Source organism: Ictidomys tridecemlineatus, chromosome 11, assembly GCF_052094955.1.
Source record: "Ictidomys tridecemlineatus isolate mIctTri1 chromosome 11, mIctTri1.hap1, whole genome shotgun sequence".
Classification (NCBI taxonomy): domain Eukaryota; kingdom Metazoa; phylum Chordata; class Mammalia; order Rodentia; family Sciuridae; genus Ictidomys; species Ictidomys tridecemlineatus.
Genome location: NC_135487.1, coordinates 39,141,159 through 39,156,771, shown reverse-complemented (window position 1 = coordinate 39,156,771; position 15,613 = coordinate 39,141,159). Strand labels below are relative to the sequence as shown.

Genomic DNA, 15,613 nt, shown 5'->3' with positions numbered 1-15,613 from the left:
TCCTTCAATGGTTCCTCACTGTCTCCAGAACAAATGATGAGTTCTTGAACAAGATATTTATGTCATTCATGAACCTCCCATGCCCTGGTATCTGTTGCCCTCTCAAAAGTTACATGAGCCAAGCACAGTGGTTTATGCCTCTAATCCCAGTAACTTGGGAGGCTGAGGCACAGGGATCACAAGTTTGAGGCCAGCCTAAAAATCAGAAAAGGCCGAGGATATAGCTCAGTGGTAGAAAAACCCTAAATTCAATCCCTGGTACAAAAAAACAACGCCCCCCCCCCACATGAACATATAATTACTTTTACTTTATTTAAAGACTTTACATGTGAAAATATTCAAACTGAGGAGAAAAGTAAAAGTCTCAGGTCATTTCTGGAATTACATTCAGCCTCAAGGTATAATATAGCCTGGAGAATCTAGATAATTTCAAATTAACTCTATACTGTTCTTTTGCAGGGTGGGGGGGGGGTACCAGGGATTAAACCCAGGGCACTTAACCACTGAGCCATATCCCCTGTCCTTTTTTTATATTTTATACCATGTTTTTAAATCTAATACTATTATTTTTTATCTAAGTCCAAAATTTTTTATCATTTACTAAGAGTGCAAAGTCATAAAGCATTCCCACCTGCCAGAGCATCCCGATAAAGTTGCACAAAATGATTAAAGATGTCCTTTGGCAAACACTTTTCATCCGGCAGACACTGTAGAAGGATGACTATCTCAGACTGACCCACTGCATGCATTCCCTTGGTTGTGAAACACCAGCATTTCCGGTTTACATCTACAGATGAAATAAAAATATAAAAATAAAGACATTCTCCTCAATCCTATTCTAAAAAGAGATAAATAGAAATCTATGATACAATACAGCAAAGAATAAAATAGGTCATACTGAATTTGTATAATTCAAACTCGGTCATTGCACTGAGCCAAAGAACAGTTGTAGAAATTAAAACATGCCAATGCCTCTGGTTCTTTTCTCAACACTTTTAAATCCTACTACTAAAAGGCATAATTAGTAAAAGAAACAATGTTCTATTAATAATGAAATAAAACCAAAATATACCATATAAAGGATATAGTCCTACACCTTTATTTTTAAAAAAAGCACTTTACCAAAGGAAATAATTATTTATGTAAGAATCAATAATAAAAGCCAATATTATAGCTTAGGTTTTAGGTTGTGACCTAAAAATGTATAATTTATGTCTATTTGTTAAATTTAATCTGTTAAAAGATATTAGCTACTTTAATTACAATCCTTTCATGGGGACAGTTATAGATAAACAGCAACATGGCTTTACTTGGCTTTGTGCTATAAAAAGTATTGAAAAGGATGACTTTTCTAGACTATTTTCTTCCATGTTTTCACTCTGAGGCTATGAAGACTTGAGTAGAAGATATATACATATATATATTATGTTCAAAAATAGTATTCAATCCTTTGTACCCTAACACAACAGGATCCCCAAAGGACATGAAAAGAATCCAAATAAAATTATGAATACCACCATGCATATCAAAACTAATTAAAGATCCATTTTTTTCACTTTGAAAATTATTAGTTTATATATCTAAACAGGATGTGCCCAATCCAACTATATTAAAAAGGTATACACTACAGGAATTTCAGGTTAGCTAATTTATAAGCCTAACCTATAAAAAAAAAAAAGAAACTATATACAATAAATGGAAATTTCAAGCAGATTATTATAAATCTGATCCTGGAAGGAAAGGCAGAAAGCATTAATAACTGGCCAAATATTCAAAGGTGTGATCAAGCAAGGCAGAAACCTACATTTCATCAATGTAGAACCTCTAAGGTAGTGGTATATATAGGTGCTTCTTGTTTCTAAGGTCAACTTAAAATTAGTATATAGTACTAAAGGACTATTCCCCAGAGCTTCCTCCTTCCTCCAAAACTGTCTCATCCAGGACAAATTCATTCTCTATTTTCAAATACCATACTGGAAAAAAAATCAAGATTTTAAGTTACTATTCTCTTTCTTATTCTGATGCTCATGAATCTAGCACTAAGAACTGAGAAATTCTTCTAAATCATCATTTGTGATGTATTAAAGTTTTACTACTTATTAATTAACTAATACTTTTTCTAAATAAGATTATGTAACATGATTAAAGTTTCTGGGATTAAAACCTACCATATAAATTTTTTGGCACTCTCGGATAATTTATTTCACTTCCAGTTATTCTGGTGGTGAGTTATGACTTAATATACCTATCTCAAGAACTTAACTTAATCTGAGTACAAGATTTGTTGACTTTCCTCCAGGGAGAAGTCACCTATCTCACTCCGTGATTAAAGGCAAGAGTTTCAGTTTATATGATTTTATATAAACCAACTTTTTCAGAATTTTGTTTTCAGTAAAATGTAGCTCTATATAAAAATCCTTGTGTGTAATGAATTTGAAAGTTTTATTTACTAGTGATGAGTCTGTAAAGTAACTCATTTTAATTAAAAAATAAATTTCTAACTTACAATTTACAATTTTAACCATTGACAATAAATTTGCATTTAAAACAAATACAAGTGGATCAGGGCCACCATCCTCCAATTGCTGCATTACTGAAATCTGTGATGGTTTCTCTTCCACGGCATAGTCTGTAAGGAGAGAAAAAATTGTAATAGATTGGTTAAAGGGATAGATTGAGAAAGAAATCTGATGGAGAATGGGCTGATTATTCACACGAAAGAGACAATCGTTTGATTTATAGGTGAGCATAGGTCCTGGTTTGTACCTGCTGTCCAAGAACCAAGTGTCTTTTTTCACTATAAAAAGTAATCCAGTCTGGGTTATCCTATAAGATTTGTGCCACATCTAAAGATAACCTCTTTATTTAACTAAAATTTCCAATTATCACAACAACATCACATAATAAATGTTCTAAGCTGAGTGTGGTAGCACATGCCTATAATTCTCAAGACTCTGGAAGCTGGGGCATCACAAGTTCCAAGTTAGCTTCAGTGACTTGGCAAGACCCTGTCTCCAAATAAAACAAAAAGGCTGTAGATGTAATTTAGTGGTAAAACACCCCTGGGTTGAGTCCCAATTACTTCCAAAAAAAAAAGCAAGCAAGCAAATCTGAAAGCCTGGTGTCAGGGAGATTAGGTAAAAAACTGAAAACCAAATAAAAGGGAAAAGACATGATTAATAAACCTCCTGAAAATTTACTGGCTAGATGCTGATTTGGATATATCGACAATATACTTTCATATAAAGTTAAGCATTATTTCGACCAAACAATTTTACCTTTTATCAGAACTCTCTAAAAAATATGCATATATAATATGCATAAAACATTCACACATATTACATGTGTGTATATAAAGTTGTTTTTTTCTTTTATTTTTTTTAAAGGGGGGGGGCAATGCTGAGGATCAAATCCGGGGCCTCACACATGCTGAAAGTACTTTTTAATAATAAACCTCTTATTTAAGTTAAGTCCTCATCACATTTATTTACATGTATTTTTCTGAATGTATTATACTTCAAAACAAAAAGTTAAACTAATATCCTGACTGAATCTGAGAGAGCCAATTCTAGAACTAAAAATAACTCTTCAGAGTACTATGTAGCTTTGAAATATAAAGGAAAAATTCTAATAGACTATCTTTATATTATAATTAATATTATATCCTTCCAATGAATGAAAATGACATTATAATATAAAAACATAACATCTACTCAAATAATTAGTAATAGCAACAACTGTTTTCATGGAATTGGGGTAGTTGCACTTTTTTTGTTGGATAGGAGAAGGATAGTAATCACTTAAACTCCCATCTCCTTCCCTTAACCAGAAGACAATATTTGGTATATATAACTATACCTATTTAAATATGTAAGTCCACATACCTCCTTTTACACCAGTGGAGATGAGAATGGGAGGAAGGCCATCTTCAGGAATAAGGTTCATTGCACTTCCAACAGGACTTCCAACCTGAGTAATACTCCCAGAAAATAAAGAAATGTCTGCCTAGGAAAAGCAAATCAGCAAAGTGAGCATTAAAGGCAGCCTGAGACTTTGGTAGAATATAGTTAAGAATACAAATGGGAATTTAAGTAATTATTTATTTATTTATTTTTAAGGGGGGGGGGAGAGAATTTATTTATTTATTTTAGTTCTCGGCGGACACAACATCTTTCTTTGTATGTGGTGCTGAGAATCGAACCCGGGCCCCACGCATGCCAGGCGAGCGCGCTACCGCTTGAGCCACATCCCCAGCCCCTTAAGTAAATATTTAAACTTTAAACTTTTTGGAAAAAAAAAAAACTTTTTGAAAAACAGCTCAATACACTATAATATTCACAGCAGCTTTATTCATAATAACAAAAACCCTAAAAATAATCCAAATGTCCACTAATGGGAATAGATAAATTAGATATATATACACAATGGAATTCTACTTAGTAATAAAAAAATTAATTTCTGGTGCAAGAACAACATGAATAAATCTCATAAATTTTAGGTTGAGCTTACAAAGTTAAACACAAAACATTTATGTTTTTATTTATATGAAATTCAAGAATAGGAAAGAATAATTTATGGTGATAGAAGTCAGAAAAATGGTTACCTCGGAGAAAGGATAGGAGGTATTGACAGAAAAGTGCATGAGGGTACCTTCTGGGTGATAGAAAGATTCTGTATCTTCGCCTGGGTGATGGTTACATAGATATATATAAATTCATCAAGTTGTCTCCTAAAGGTTAATGTTCTTTAAGCACTTTGCTATATTTTAGATCTGAAAAGATTCTAAAACTACTTTTTAAAATATGCTCATGTCTTGCCACACTTTTGTCTATATTATCTATAGTTTAGGACTATAAGATTATAGTGATTTTTTGCTAAAATATTTTTCAGTGTGGCCAGTATGGCATTATATGATATTTGGAAAAATCTATTTACAAGCCATTATAATTGATTTAAAGGCCTAGTGCTGGAAATACAGCAATCTATTCCAATCCGTTATTTAATGATGCATAAATCTATCCTTTAATATCAAAAGAAGTTGTCATCTGGCATCTACTTAAATATCTTTTATGAAAAGGAATTTACTCCATTTATTAAGCACCTATTAAATATTAAGTACTCTACTAAGCCATAAAAATGAGAAAAATAGGGGCTAGGGTTGTGGCTCAGTGGTAGAGCACTTGACTAGTATGTGTGAGGCACTGAGTTTGATCCCCGGTTCCACATTAAAAATAAACAAATAAAATAAAGGTACTGTGTCCATTTACAACTAAAAAAATATTTTTTGAAAAATGATAAAAATATATTCCAGTATGGCCTTATACCATTTGTTTTTCCTCAAATTACCAAATGAATACTAAAAAAAAAAAAAGTTGAATAATATGAGAGCACAGAAACAGAATAATTAACTTGGTTTAGTTCCTTTTATATTGAGCCAGACCTTGTTACCCTGTAGCATTCATTTTCTAGAGTTTCTGTATTCATTCATACTTATGTTTTACATGGAACCGTATGACTCAGCTATATACTGCTTGTTATTTATCCTAAAAAATTAATGTCATCATACTGTAAGGATACATGCATACCTATGTTTACTGCAATACAATTCATAATAGCCAAATTATAGACTCAATGAAATTGAGTCTTTTGCAGGAAAATGGATGGAACTTGACATGGCTGTGTTAAGTGAAATAAGCCAAACTCAAAAGGTCAAGGGTCATATGTTTTCTCTCATATATAGAAGCTAGAGAGGGAAAATGGGGAAAAAAAAGGTGTGGAAGGTAATGGCATAAAAAGCAAAGAGAGATTAGTAGAATAGAGGAAAGAAACCATGGAGTGGAAGGAGGGAAGTGCTGGGGAGGGATATTGGCTAAATAATATTGTTATATTGTGTGCATGCACAAGTAACAACAAATCCCACTATTATGACAATTATAATGCACCAATAAAAAATGTGGATAAAATTTATATGGCAAAGCAAAGAAACTAGAATGAAGACATATAGAGCACATTAAAATAATGTTTTAAGAACCTACTGCACAAAGAGATGTAAAGAAATCTGACAGAAAAAAGGAAAGTCACCATATAAGTTCCGTGTTCATAACTGATTCAGATAAGAATTGTCAAAGTACAGTAAAATTATTGGCTAAAAATTGTCAGGGAACAGAATATCACAGTCTCATATTACCCTTCATATTATTTATTAATTACAAACAGGAAAATGTACTCTTGCAACGGAGAAACGGGAGACATCATCTTAACCAATTACCAAACTGATACTTGTTGATATGATCCAGTAAGAAATGAACACACCTTCGGCAGTACTATTATCCTTGACAAAAATGTTTAATCTGAAACTAATCATGAAAAGAAATCAAAGACAAATTGAGGACATTATGCAAAAGATGGCCCAATGCTTTAAAAGTAATAATGGTAATGAAAGACCAAAAAAAGTAGGGAACTATTCAAGATTAAAGAAAAGCAACTGAAAAAGACAACTTAATGCAACTGTAATCCTTAATGGGATTCTGATTTTTAAAAATAAAGGTATTTAAATATTTTTGTGTCTGTGCATGTATAAGTATGTATAAATAAAAGCTATACAGAATATTAATGAGACAACTGGGAGAATATAAATATGGATTATATAAAAGAAAGTAGAATTATAGAATAAATTTCTTCCTCATATGATCATTGTGTTGTGATTATGTAGGAAAATGACTTGTTCTTAAGAGATACAAGCTGAAAGGATCAGGTAGTCAAGTACAACTAATCTTCAAATTGTTCATCAAAAAAAAAAAAAAAGTGTGGGGTTGGGGTTGGGGTTCAGTGGTAGAGCACTTGCCTAGCAAATGTGAGGTCCTGGGTTCCATTCTTAGCACCACATACAAAATAAACAAATAAAATAAAGATATTTAAAAAAAAAGAAAAGAAAAGTGTGTGTGTGGGGGGGGGGGTAAATGTGGCAAAATGATAATAGCTGGTAAATACCGTAAAGAGTATATGAGTGTATACTGCACTCTTACAAATAGTTATGGTTGTCACTCTCTGCAGCCATAGAATAAAATCCTCCAAAACAGACTTAGAAATACATAAAGACAGACATGACACAATTTAATGTCCCTTCTCTAAACAGGAAACTTAGCTATGTGGGTGTTATGGTTTGGATAAGGTTTGAGTGCCCCCTCCAAGGTTTCATTTAAAATTTAATCACCACTGTGAGGTGTTAAGAGGGCAGAAACTTGATGTAACAATGGTGTTTAGAGGTGGAGACTTTGTGAGGTGAACAGGGTCATTAGTAAGGTGATGCTGTGACTGGGTCCTGGTAGCTTTAAAAAGAGAGGGAGAGATTCTAGAAGTTCAGGAGGCTAAGGCAGGAGGATCCTGAGTTCAAAGCCAACCTCAGCAATTTAGTGAGGCCCTAAGCAACTCAATGAAACTGTCTCTAAATAAAAGACAAAAAAGGGCTTGGGATGTGGCCAGTGGTTAAGTACCCCTGGGTTCAAATCCCCATAACATATATTTAAAAAAAGAAAAAGAAGAAAGAAAGAGAGAGAGAGAGAGGGAGGGAGGGGGGGAGGGAGGGGGGAGGGAGGGGGGGAGGGAGGAAGGAAGGAAGAAGAAAAAGAGGAAGAAAAACCAAAAGAGACATATACATGTGCCTATCTCTGGCCAGGTGAATGCCCCTCACTTTCTCAGCATTCAAATCATCACTAGATGCTGGTCCTTGATATTAGATCTCTCGAACTGTGAGATAAAGCAAATCTCTTTTCATGAAACTTACCCAGCCTGTGGTTATTATATTATTATAATGCAACAGAAAACAGACAGATACAGTATGTCAATAAATTATCTTAACAACATGCAATTTTAATTATGACCTAATCCACAAATAATATGGATATATCTAAAAAAACTATTAAATATAAATAATTAGTAACTAAAAATTCTATGAAAACTTCAGGAGTAAAAACTTCATCTAATCCGAATATAAACTGTGGACTCAGTGATTATGCATCAATGTAGATTCATTAGTTTTTAACTGTATCGCTCTGGTGGAAGATGTTGACTGAGAGGAAAAGCTGTGTACATGTGGCTGGTATGCAAAGAGGTAGTTGCTAGGGACTGAATTAGAGAAAGAGCCAGGGCAAAGTTAATTTTTGAGCACTTGCACATTGCCCTGGCCCTCACAACTATTTTCAGGCAAGGGCATGAGTCAAGGGTGTGGGCCAAGGCAGGGCTAATGATTTGAGCTAGGCTGCTCAGCAATCCCTGTTTTGCATTTGAAGGTTCAAGGGCATTTCCTGAATTCCAATGGTTCACAAGCATTTCTCTTAGGATACTCAGTCCATCTTTCCTTTTCTGTATTCTCAACTTTCAAGCTCATGAGGACAGGGGTTGTATAAAGAATCTCTCCATCTTCCTCTCAAATTTTTCAATGGACCAAAAACTGCTCTACAAAAGTCGTTTAAAAAAACTTTATTCAAACTCTTTTTAACTCTAATTTAAAAAAATAGATGGATATAAATACTTAATTGGAATTAATGGCCTTATAACTTTACCAGATTGAAGGAAGCAACTAGCAATAGAAAGGAACTCACAATATAATGATCCTACTTGCATATCTCTAATTTTGTTTCTAGATAGACATTTTCTCATTGACTCCAAAAACTATAGTTGATATTTATCTTCTGAATATTAGGATCCACAGAAAGAGAATACCATTAGCCCTCAAATGATAACTGGGACTTCTACAGAGATGAAAGTGACAGTTTGATGTAAGCTAGTTTCTTTAAATAATTTGCATTATCCTTCCATCTATTAAGCCACTGATGTAGCAACTTATTTAAAAATTTGGAACCCTGTTTTAAAATCTTAAATGGAAACACAAAAGGTCAAACAGACAAACGAAGAAGAAAGAAGAAAGAAGAAAGAAGAAAGAAGAAAGAAGAAAGAAGAAGAAGAAGAAGAAAGAAGAAGAAGAAGAAGAAGAAGAAGAAGAAGAAGAAGAAGAAGAAGAAGAAGAAGAAGAAGCAGAAGCAGAAGCAGCTTGAGTTGAAGAGAAAAGCATAGCCTAGTTCCTCAGTCATCTTCACATACCCCAACCTTCCTCACCATGGCACTCTCAAGGCCACCACTGAACTTGGGAAACATGATTTAAAAACCAATGTATCTGCTGGGCATAGTGGTGCACACCTATAATCCTAGAGAACTGGAAAACTGAGGCAGGAGGATTGCAAGTTTGAGGCCAGCCTGGGCAGATTAGTGAAACACTGAATCAAAATAAAAGGGCTGAAGGATGTAGCTTACTGACAAAGGGCTTCTTGATGCAAGCACAAATACTAAAAAAAAAAAAGAAAAGAAAAGAAAAGAAAAAAAAAGAAAGAAAGAAAAAAGAAAACCGATGTATCAAGAAGCGAAGATTCTCTCTTGCCTGACTTCTAGTTATAGCAGCAGCTTGAGTTCACTTGAGAACAACCTTAATGAGAACCTTTCTCTTGGAAAAAAATACTCTTTTAAGAAAACCTTCTCTAGAGCAAACAGGAAGAAGCTGATTTTGGCACATTTACTTTACTCTTATAAATACATCCATGAATACTTATTTGCACTATCCAAAACCTTCAGAGTTCTACACAAAAGTCACTCAACTTAGCAAAAGGCAAGAAAGATGCAACACAATGCTGAGCAAACTGTACTCACTTTTAGTTGCTGTTTTGTTTTTCTTACCTCTGCTGGTAGAGGACTGGTAGTTACTGGCTTGACTGGGTCATGAGACACAGCCAGAGTTCCTGCAGAGGAAGTTCCATTCATTGTTAATTTGGCTGCATCAGCAACTTCTCCATTGGGCAAGATCCCATCAGCGAACCAAACTCTCCTCTGCTCTCTGGGCTGAGCCACTTGAGGAAGGGACCAGAAACATAAAATAGGCATCAATGTGATATTGATAGTGTTTCTAACATCAAAGAAGAGAAGGTCACCAATTCCAGATGTACAAAGAAATCACTATTTGGCCTCTTACAATCAGAAATATCAGAATTATAACTGTGTGTAAAAATGGTTTATAAATTAATAAAAAATACATGTTTAAATATATATTTTTGATATAACTTTTAGGCAAATATTTAAATACTGTGTTAAAATATTCAAAATCCTAAACACATCTATGATTATGTCTTATACTCATCCTGTATCACTGACAGAGAAACTAAGGAAAGTGTTTTAAGCATCTAGAAAATAAACTCATTGTAAGAAAAAAAGCTATCAATATAAATCCACATCTCCCCCAAATTATAAGGTTTCCACAGGAATTAAATATCTAGAAAAGTCGTATGATAGTTTTAAAGGGCAAAAGATGCCCTGAAGAATGTTCAAGAATTATTATTTAATAAAAGAAGAGTTGGCACAGATATATTAAGAATTGGGAAGCAAACTGACCAGATCTTTGGCTAGAATATAAGTGAAGAAGAAAAAGATTGATCTGGCAGTACAAAGTAATTTTCATTTTAATAAAGGACAGGGAAAAGCTAGAAAACTAAGTCTGATGAAACAATATCTTTACATGCAATTCTGGAAATCAATTCAGTCAAAACAAAGAGAGACTAGGGAAGAACAACAAAAAAGACAAATGAAGTAAAAGAGAATAAAGATTTTGAGAAAAGCAAGCCTAAATTCACAAAAACACAAAGGAATATCACTAAAGGATGATCTGAAAAGAAGGGAAATGAGGGAAAGTACGATAATCTCAATAGAAATCTTTGATCTTCAAAAGGGAAAGTCGGGCTATTTAGCAAGGGGAAGGGAATATTACTAGATGAAAAGACATAAATTAATGAAGGAAGACTGATTTTAATCATCAAGGGATACATCTTGACAAGATTATTTTAAGGAAATATATAATCATTACTTCTACTATTCATAATCCTCTGAATTTAAAAAATGTCTTTCATCTGACCATATCATAATCAATAAAGAAGTAATAATCCAAAAATAAATTGAGCCTATAATTTCCTATCTGTCATGACATGATCAGAATTCAAGTCCTGGATTTAAAGGTCTATGTACCTATGATAATATATTCATGTTTTTTTGATAGATAGATAGATTAAAAATGAAAAGAGAAAATGGTAACATATATTCCAAAAAGCAACACTAGAATGGGCTGGTGAGAAGGAAGAATTCTCATTTTTATCACTTAGTAAACTCCTACAAAGAACATTTACAAGGTAGGCTGCAAGCAAGGATTTTATAGGCTGACTTCAATTCTCCAACTCTTTTCAAGTAGAAGTAGTGTACTCATTCCATTCTTAAAATGAAGAGTAGACTGACATATTTTTAGAAGTGCCTACAAAATATCAGGCAATTTACAATATTATTTTTTACTTTGTCCAGATAGAGTCTTAACACATTTCTCACCTGTTCTTCCACTTTAATAACCATTCAAAGGGACTGATCTATAGTGTTTTAAAGAATTGTGCTGTAAAGTCACATCAGCACCTTTTCAGAGGAACTTGGTGAGGAGAAAGAGAGAGAATAGCACATGATCCCCTACCTTCTGCTCCAGGGTGCTTTAAAACTCCCACAGGTACCATCACAGTGGGAGGTGGAGAGCTCAGGGCTCCTGAGGCCTGAGCTTGCTGCAAGGGAGGGATAGTAGAACAGTATTCAGCAGGATTGTTAGGGTTAGGGCTCTGGCTTGAGGCACTCATCATGTTCTCCCAGGCTTGAGCTAAAGCAAATACAGACACAATCAATGTGAATGGATTGCAATATGGACATCAAGACCTCCACAATATTGGATAAATAATGTAGCTCCTCCTCACTAATACTCATAGTATGTCTCTCTTTCAGCTAGTGAAGATATTAAGAAGATGGGTGATTTTATTTAATAAAGGAGACCATTTGTCTACATAAAACTATTTGGCTGAAGCAAATAAGGATTATATGATATTTTAAAAAATAATAATTACATGATTATTCTGATACAACTGAGTAGATCAGTCTGAGTTAAAGATTAGATCCATGGCATCCTTAAGGAGACTGTACACTTCCTTAAGAGGGAGTAAAATAATATCGAACTTTAAGGATTTTCTTGAAATAGTTAGGTGTTTTGGGCTTTGTTTTATTAATTAATGCATTTTATAAACTATAAAAATCAGGGACACAAATAATATAACTCTGTTGTATGGTTCATTTCTAGACTTCAAGGCTCTTCTTAGTTGAGATAAAATCTCATTCAAAAAATTCAGAAGCATAAAGCTCAGAAGAACACCTCTCAAAAAATTGTTATGAATTCTGCTTTTATGCAATAATTTATCCTGTAAAAAAGAATCCAACAATATAATAACCATTTCACATCTTTGGTGTGTCTCAAAAGCATAGGACCCATTTGAACATGAAAATGTGCCGATATAATTGTGATTCATCAATGTAAATGATCACAAATACATTGATTCTGTATACCCTTTAATTTAATTAAATATTGACATATCAACTATTATCTTTAACAGTAAACAGGATGAAAAGTATTATAGAAACAAAATATATCAAATTTTAATTTTATTATGAAGTAATAGCATGCCCAGGAACAGAAATTACCCAATTTTTTTAGTACCTTTTCAAAAATCTCAATCAATATCAAGGAATGGTCCATAAGATTTTGAATATTTATTGCCTCCAAACTGAATGACAAGGCTAGTAACAAAAGCTATGTTCCTTTTAAAGCACTGCAGGAAGAGGGAAGGAAGAGAAAAGGAGAAAGGAAAAAGAGGGAACACTGAAAAGCATCAAATTAAATACTCAGAAAAAGACTGGGCTAAGCCATGCAAGAGGAAAGATGCTGGAAAAACCAAGAAAAGTGGATTACCTTAGGATCCCCTATTAAGGGCCTCCTTGACTTAATAAAAAGTATTATTCCATATAAATCCTCTGCCATTTCCTTCATCTTTAGCTATACCAAGTTTAACAAAATTGCCATAAAGTTGGAAGACCTCATTGAATAAAAGAGGTATTATGTATCATAATTAAGCAACATACTCCTTCTGTGCATGTGTCCAAAGTGAAAGCAGTGGAATAAAAATCATCCATTAAGCAACTGTATGAATAACCACCATCCAAAAGTGACCCTTAAGAGTAGAGAGAATGATTCATAATTGATCAAAATTATAAGAATTCAGAAATGGGAGGAAATTGGGTGGATCATAGGAGATTAGAACAGATTAGATTAATTGACATGCAATAGGTTAATAAGCCAGCAACAGGAAAACATCACTATGAGCAATGCAGACAGACAGAGCAGGAGGAATCTCAGAGCAGTTAAGTTCCAGTCTCCAAGAGGTACACTATCTGGGCACAGGTAGCACTGGTGTCTAGGTTCAACATTTTATGGCAATTATACAAAGAGACATTCAAAGAGAAAATACTATAGTCTGCTCAGTTTTATTGTTTCCCTTTATAAGAATACTGAATGTTTTTAGGTTGTGATGTTTGCTTTTAATTTAAATGCCCCTGGATTTATTTCCACTTCCATAAAAGATAAACAGTAAGTTTTATTTACCTTCCTCTGGCTCTATTCTTTTACCACATAACAACTTCATTCAAAGCCATTATCTTTATAGCAAATCTAAGGTGTATTAAGGAAATACCTGAAAAAAAGTACAACTTGCTACTTGATCTTAGGTGCTAAAATATTTATTTTTAACAAGGTGGATGAAAAAAAAGTGCTGTTAATAATATATCCTAAGTCATTATGGCGTTTCATAGAAAAGAAGAGCTTCTGTAAAAAGGAAAACCTTGCCCAATTTTAATATTTCATCATCTAAATAGTCAATAACACCTAACCCCACCCCTTTCCAGTCATTTCTCCAGAACAAACCATTATACAACACCCAATTTGCAAAGAAATTCATTCTTCCAATAAAACTTACCTGACTTTAGTATTCTATTCATTAAATTAGACACAGGAATTCTGAAATGCTAAGAAACTTTCAAAACATGAAAATTAAACTCAATATTTCAAAGTTATAACATTTGAGAAGGTGAATGACTTATAAAGAAAGACAAAGAAACCTTTTCATAGGAATTCTCTTGTTTTATCTCAATGACTGGGAAATCAACCTGTTTTAATACTTACCATTCATTAGCACTGAATGGCAGATTACACACACTCTAGCTTCCTTTCTGTCCATGTATAACAGTTTACATTTCAGGCTACAGCAGGAAGCACAGAAAACCTGTGGGGGGAAAAAATACTAAACTTACTAGGAAAACAGTGCAAAATGCCAGGCATGGTGGCACATACCTGTAATCCCAGCAATTTGGGAGGCTTAGAGAGGGGGATTGCATGTTTGACAAGCTCTCGGCTATTTAGCCAGACCTTCAGCAATTTAATGGAGACAGTCTCAAAATAAAAAATAAAAAGGGCTGGTGACATAGCTCGGGGGTAAAGTGCCACTGGGTTTAATCCCTGATACCAAACAACAACAACAAAAAATAAAGTGCAAAGGGAGCAAACCAATATGATCACTACTGACTGGCCATGAGCTGTATTAGACAAAACCAAAAACTTCAAAAGAAAATGCAGTCAGGAAGCTGAGTAATTCAAATCAAGAATGAGATTTACAAGTCTATCAACAATAAGAAAATCAATAAAGTTTGCTAAAAATAAAAACCCTGGCCAAGGTCAGACAGCAAATATATAACAAGACAATACATAACAAGAGTTACCTTTAGGCAAATTTCTAGGAACAGTATTATATAACATGGGCATTTAAACATAGTTGTATCTGCTATTTGTTTGAAAAAGAATTATAGCAGGAAAAAATGAACACCAATTGGAATTTCTGGGTTTTAACTTCTGTTTTCTTCTGTCCTTTTGTATGGAGTAATAATCACACTAGCTATTGGTTTGCTATGAAGGACAGGGATCAAAATATAGAACTCAATCATTAAAATTTTTAAGTATAGTTTCAGCTACATGAAATCAAAGCAGGCAACCAAAAATCAGCCATGCCAATTTCCAGAACCTCTTTTTCTTCTTTTTTTGGTACTGAGGATTGAACCAGAGGTGCTTTACCATTGAGCTATCTCCCCAGCCCTTTTGATTTTTATTTTTTTACATTTTCTATTATTCTTTTTATTTGCCTAAAACAATTAGACTCAGTCCTTTTAAGAGAGCAAATGGCTATTTCTATTTTTTTTTACATTTTTATTGGTACATTATAGTTGTTCATAATAGTGGAATTCAGTGTTACATATTTATACATGTACATGATATAATAACATAATTTGGCCAATATCATTCCCTAGTATTTCCCCTTTCTCTCCCATCCTCCCTCCCCCTGGAACCTTTCTTCTATTTTACTGATCTCCCTTCAATTTTTATGAGATTACCTCTACCTTTCTTTTCCTTTTTCCTCTCTAGCTTCCACATGAAAGAATACATATGACCCTTGACCTTCTGAGTTTGGCTTATTTTGTTTAACATAATGGTCTCTAATTCCATCCATTTTCCTGCAAATGACATAATTTCATCTTTCTTTATGGCCAATAAAACTATCATGTATATAAACCACACTTTCTTTATCCATTCATCCACTGATGCACACCTAGGCTGGTG

At 33.7% G+C, this 15,613-nt stretch overlaps 1 protein-coding gene across 5 annotated transcripts in view; it reads right to left on the bottom strand.

Moving 5' to 3' along the window:
• Zfyve9 (zinc finger FYVE-type containing 9) overlaps window positions 1-15,613 on the bottom strand; it is a 175,484-nt gene that overhangs the window by 59,097 nt on the left and 100,774 nt on the right. For 4 of the 5 annotated variants that reach the window (XM_078026249.1, XM_005326071.4, XM_078026250.1 and 1 more), the window contains 6 exons: window positions 14,129-14,228; window positions 11,549-11,725; window positions 9,727-9,896; window positions 3,885-4,005; window positions 2,507-2,629; window positions 632-787 (listed from right to left, as the gene is read on the bottom strand). In XM_078026249.1, the coding sequence (XP_077882375.1) occupies window positions 632-787; window positions 2,507-2,629; window positions 3,885-4,005; window positions 9,727-9,896; window positions 11,549-11,725; window positions 14,129-14,228 (847 nt within the window). The remainder of the gene's footprint in view (window positions 1-631; window positions 788-2,506; window positions 2,630-3,884; window positions 4,006-9,726; window positions 9,897-11,548; window positions 11,726-14,128; window positions 14,229-15,613) is intronic. The other variant, XM_013358959.3, reaches the window with a different exon arrangement.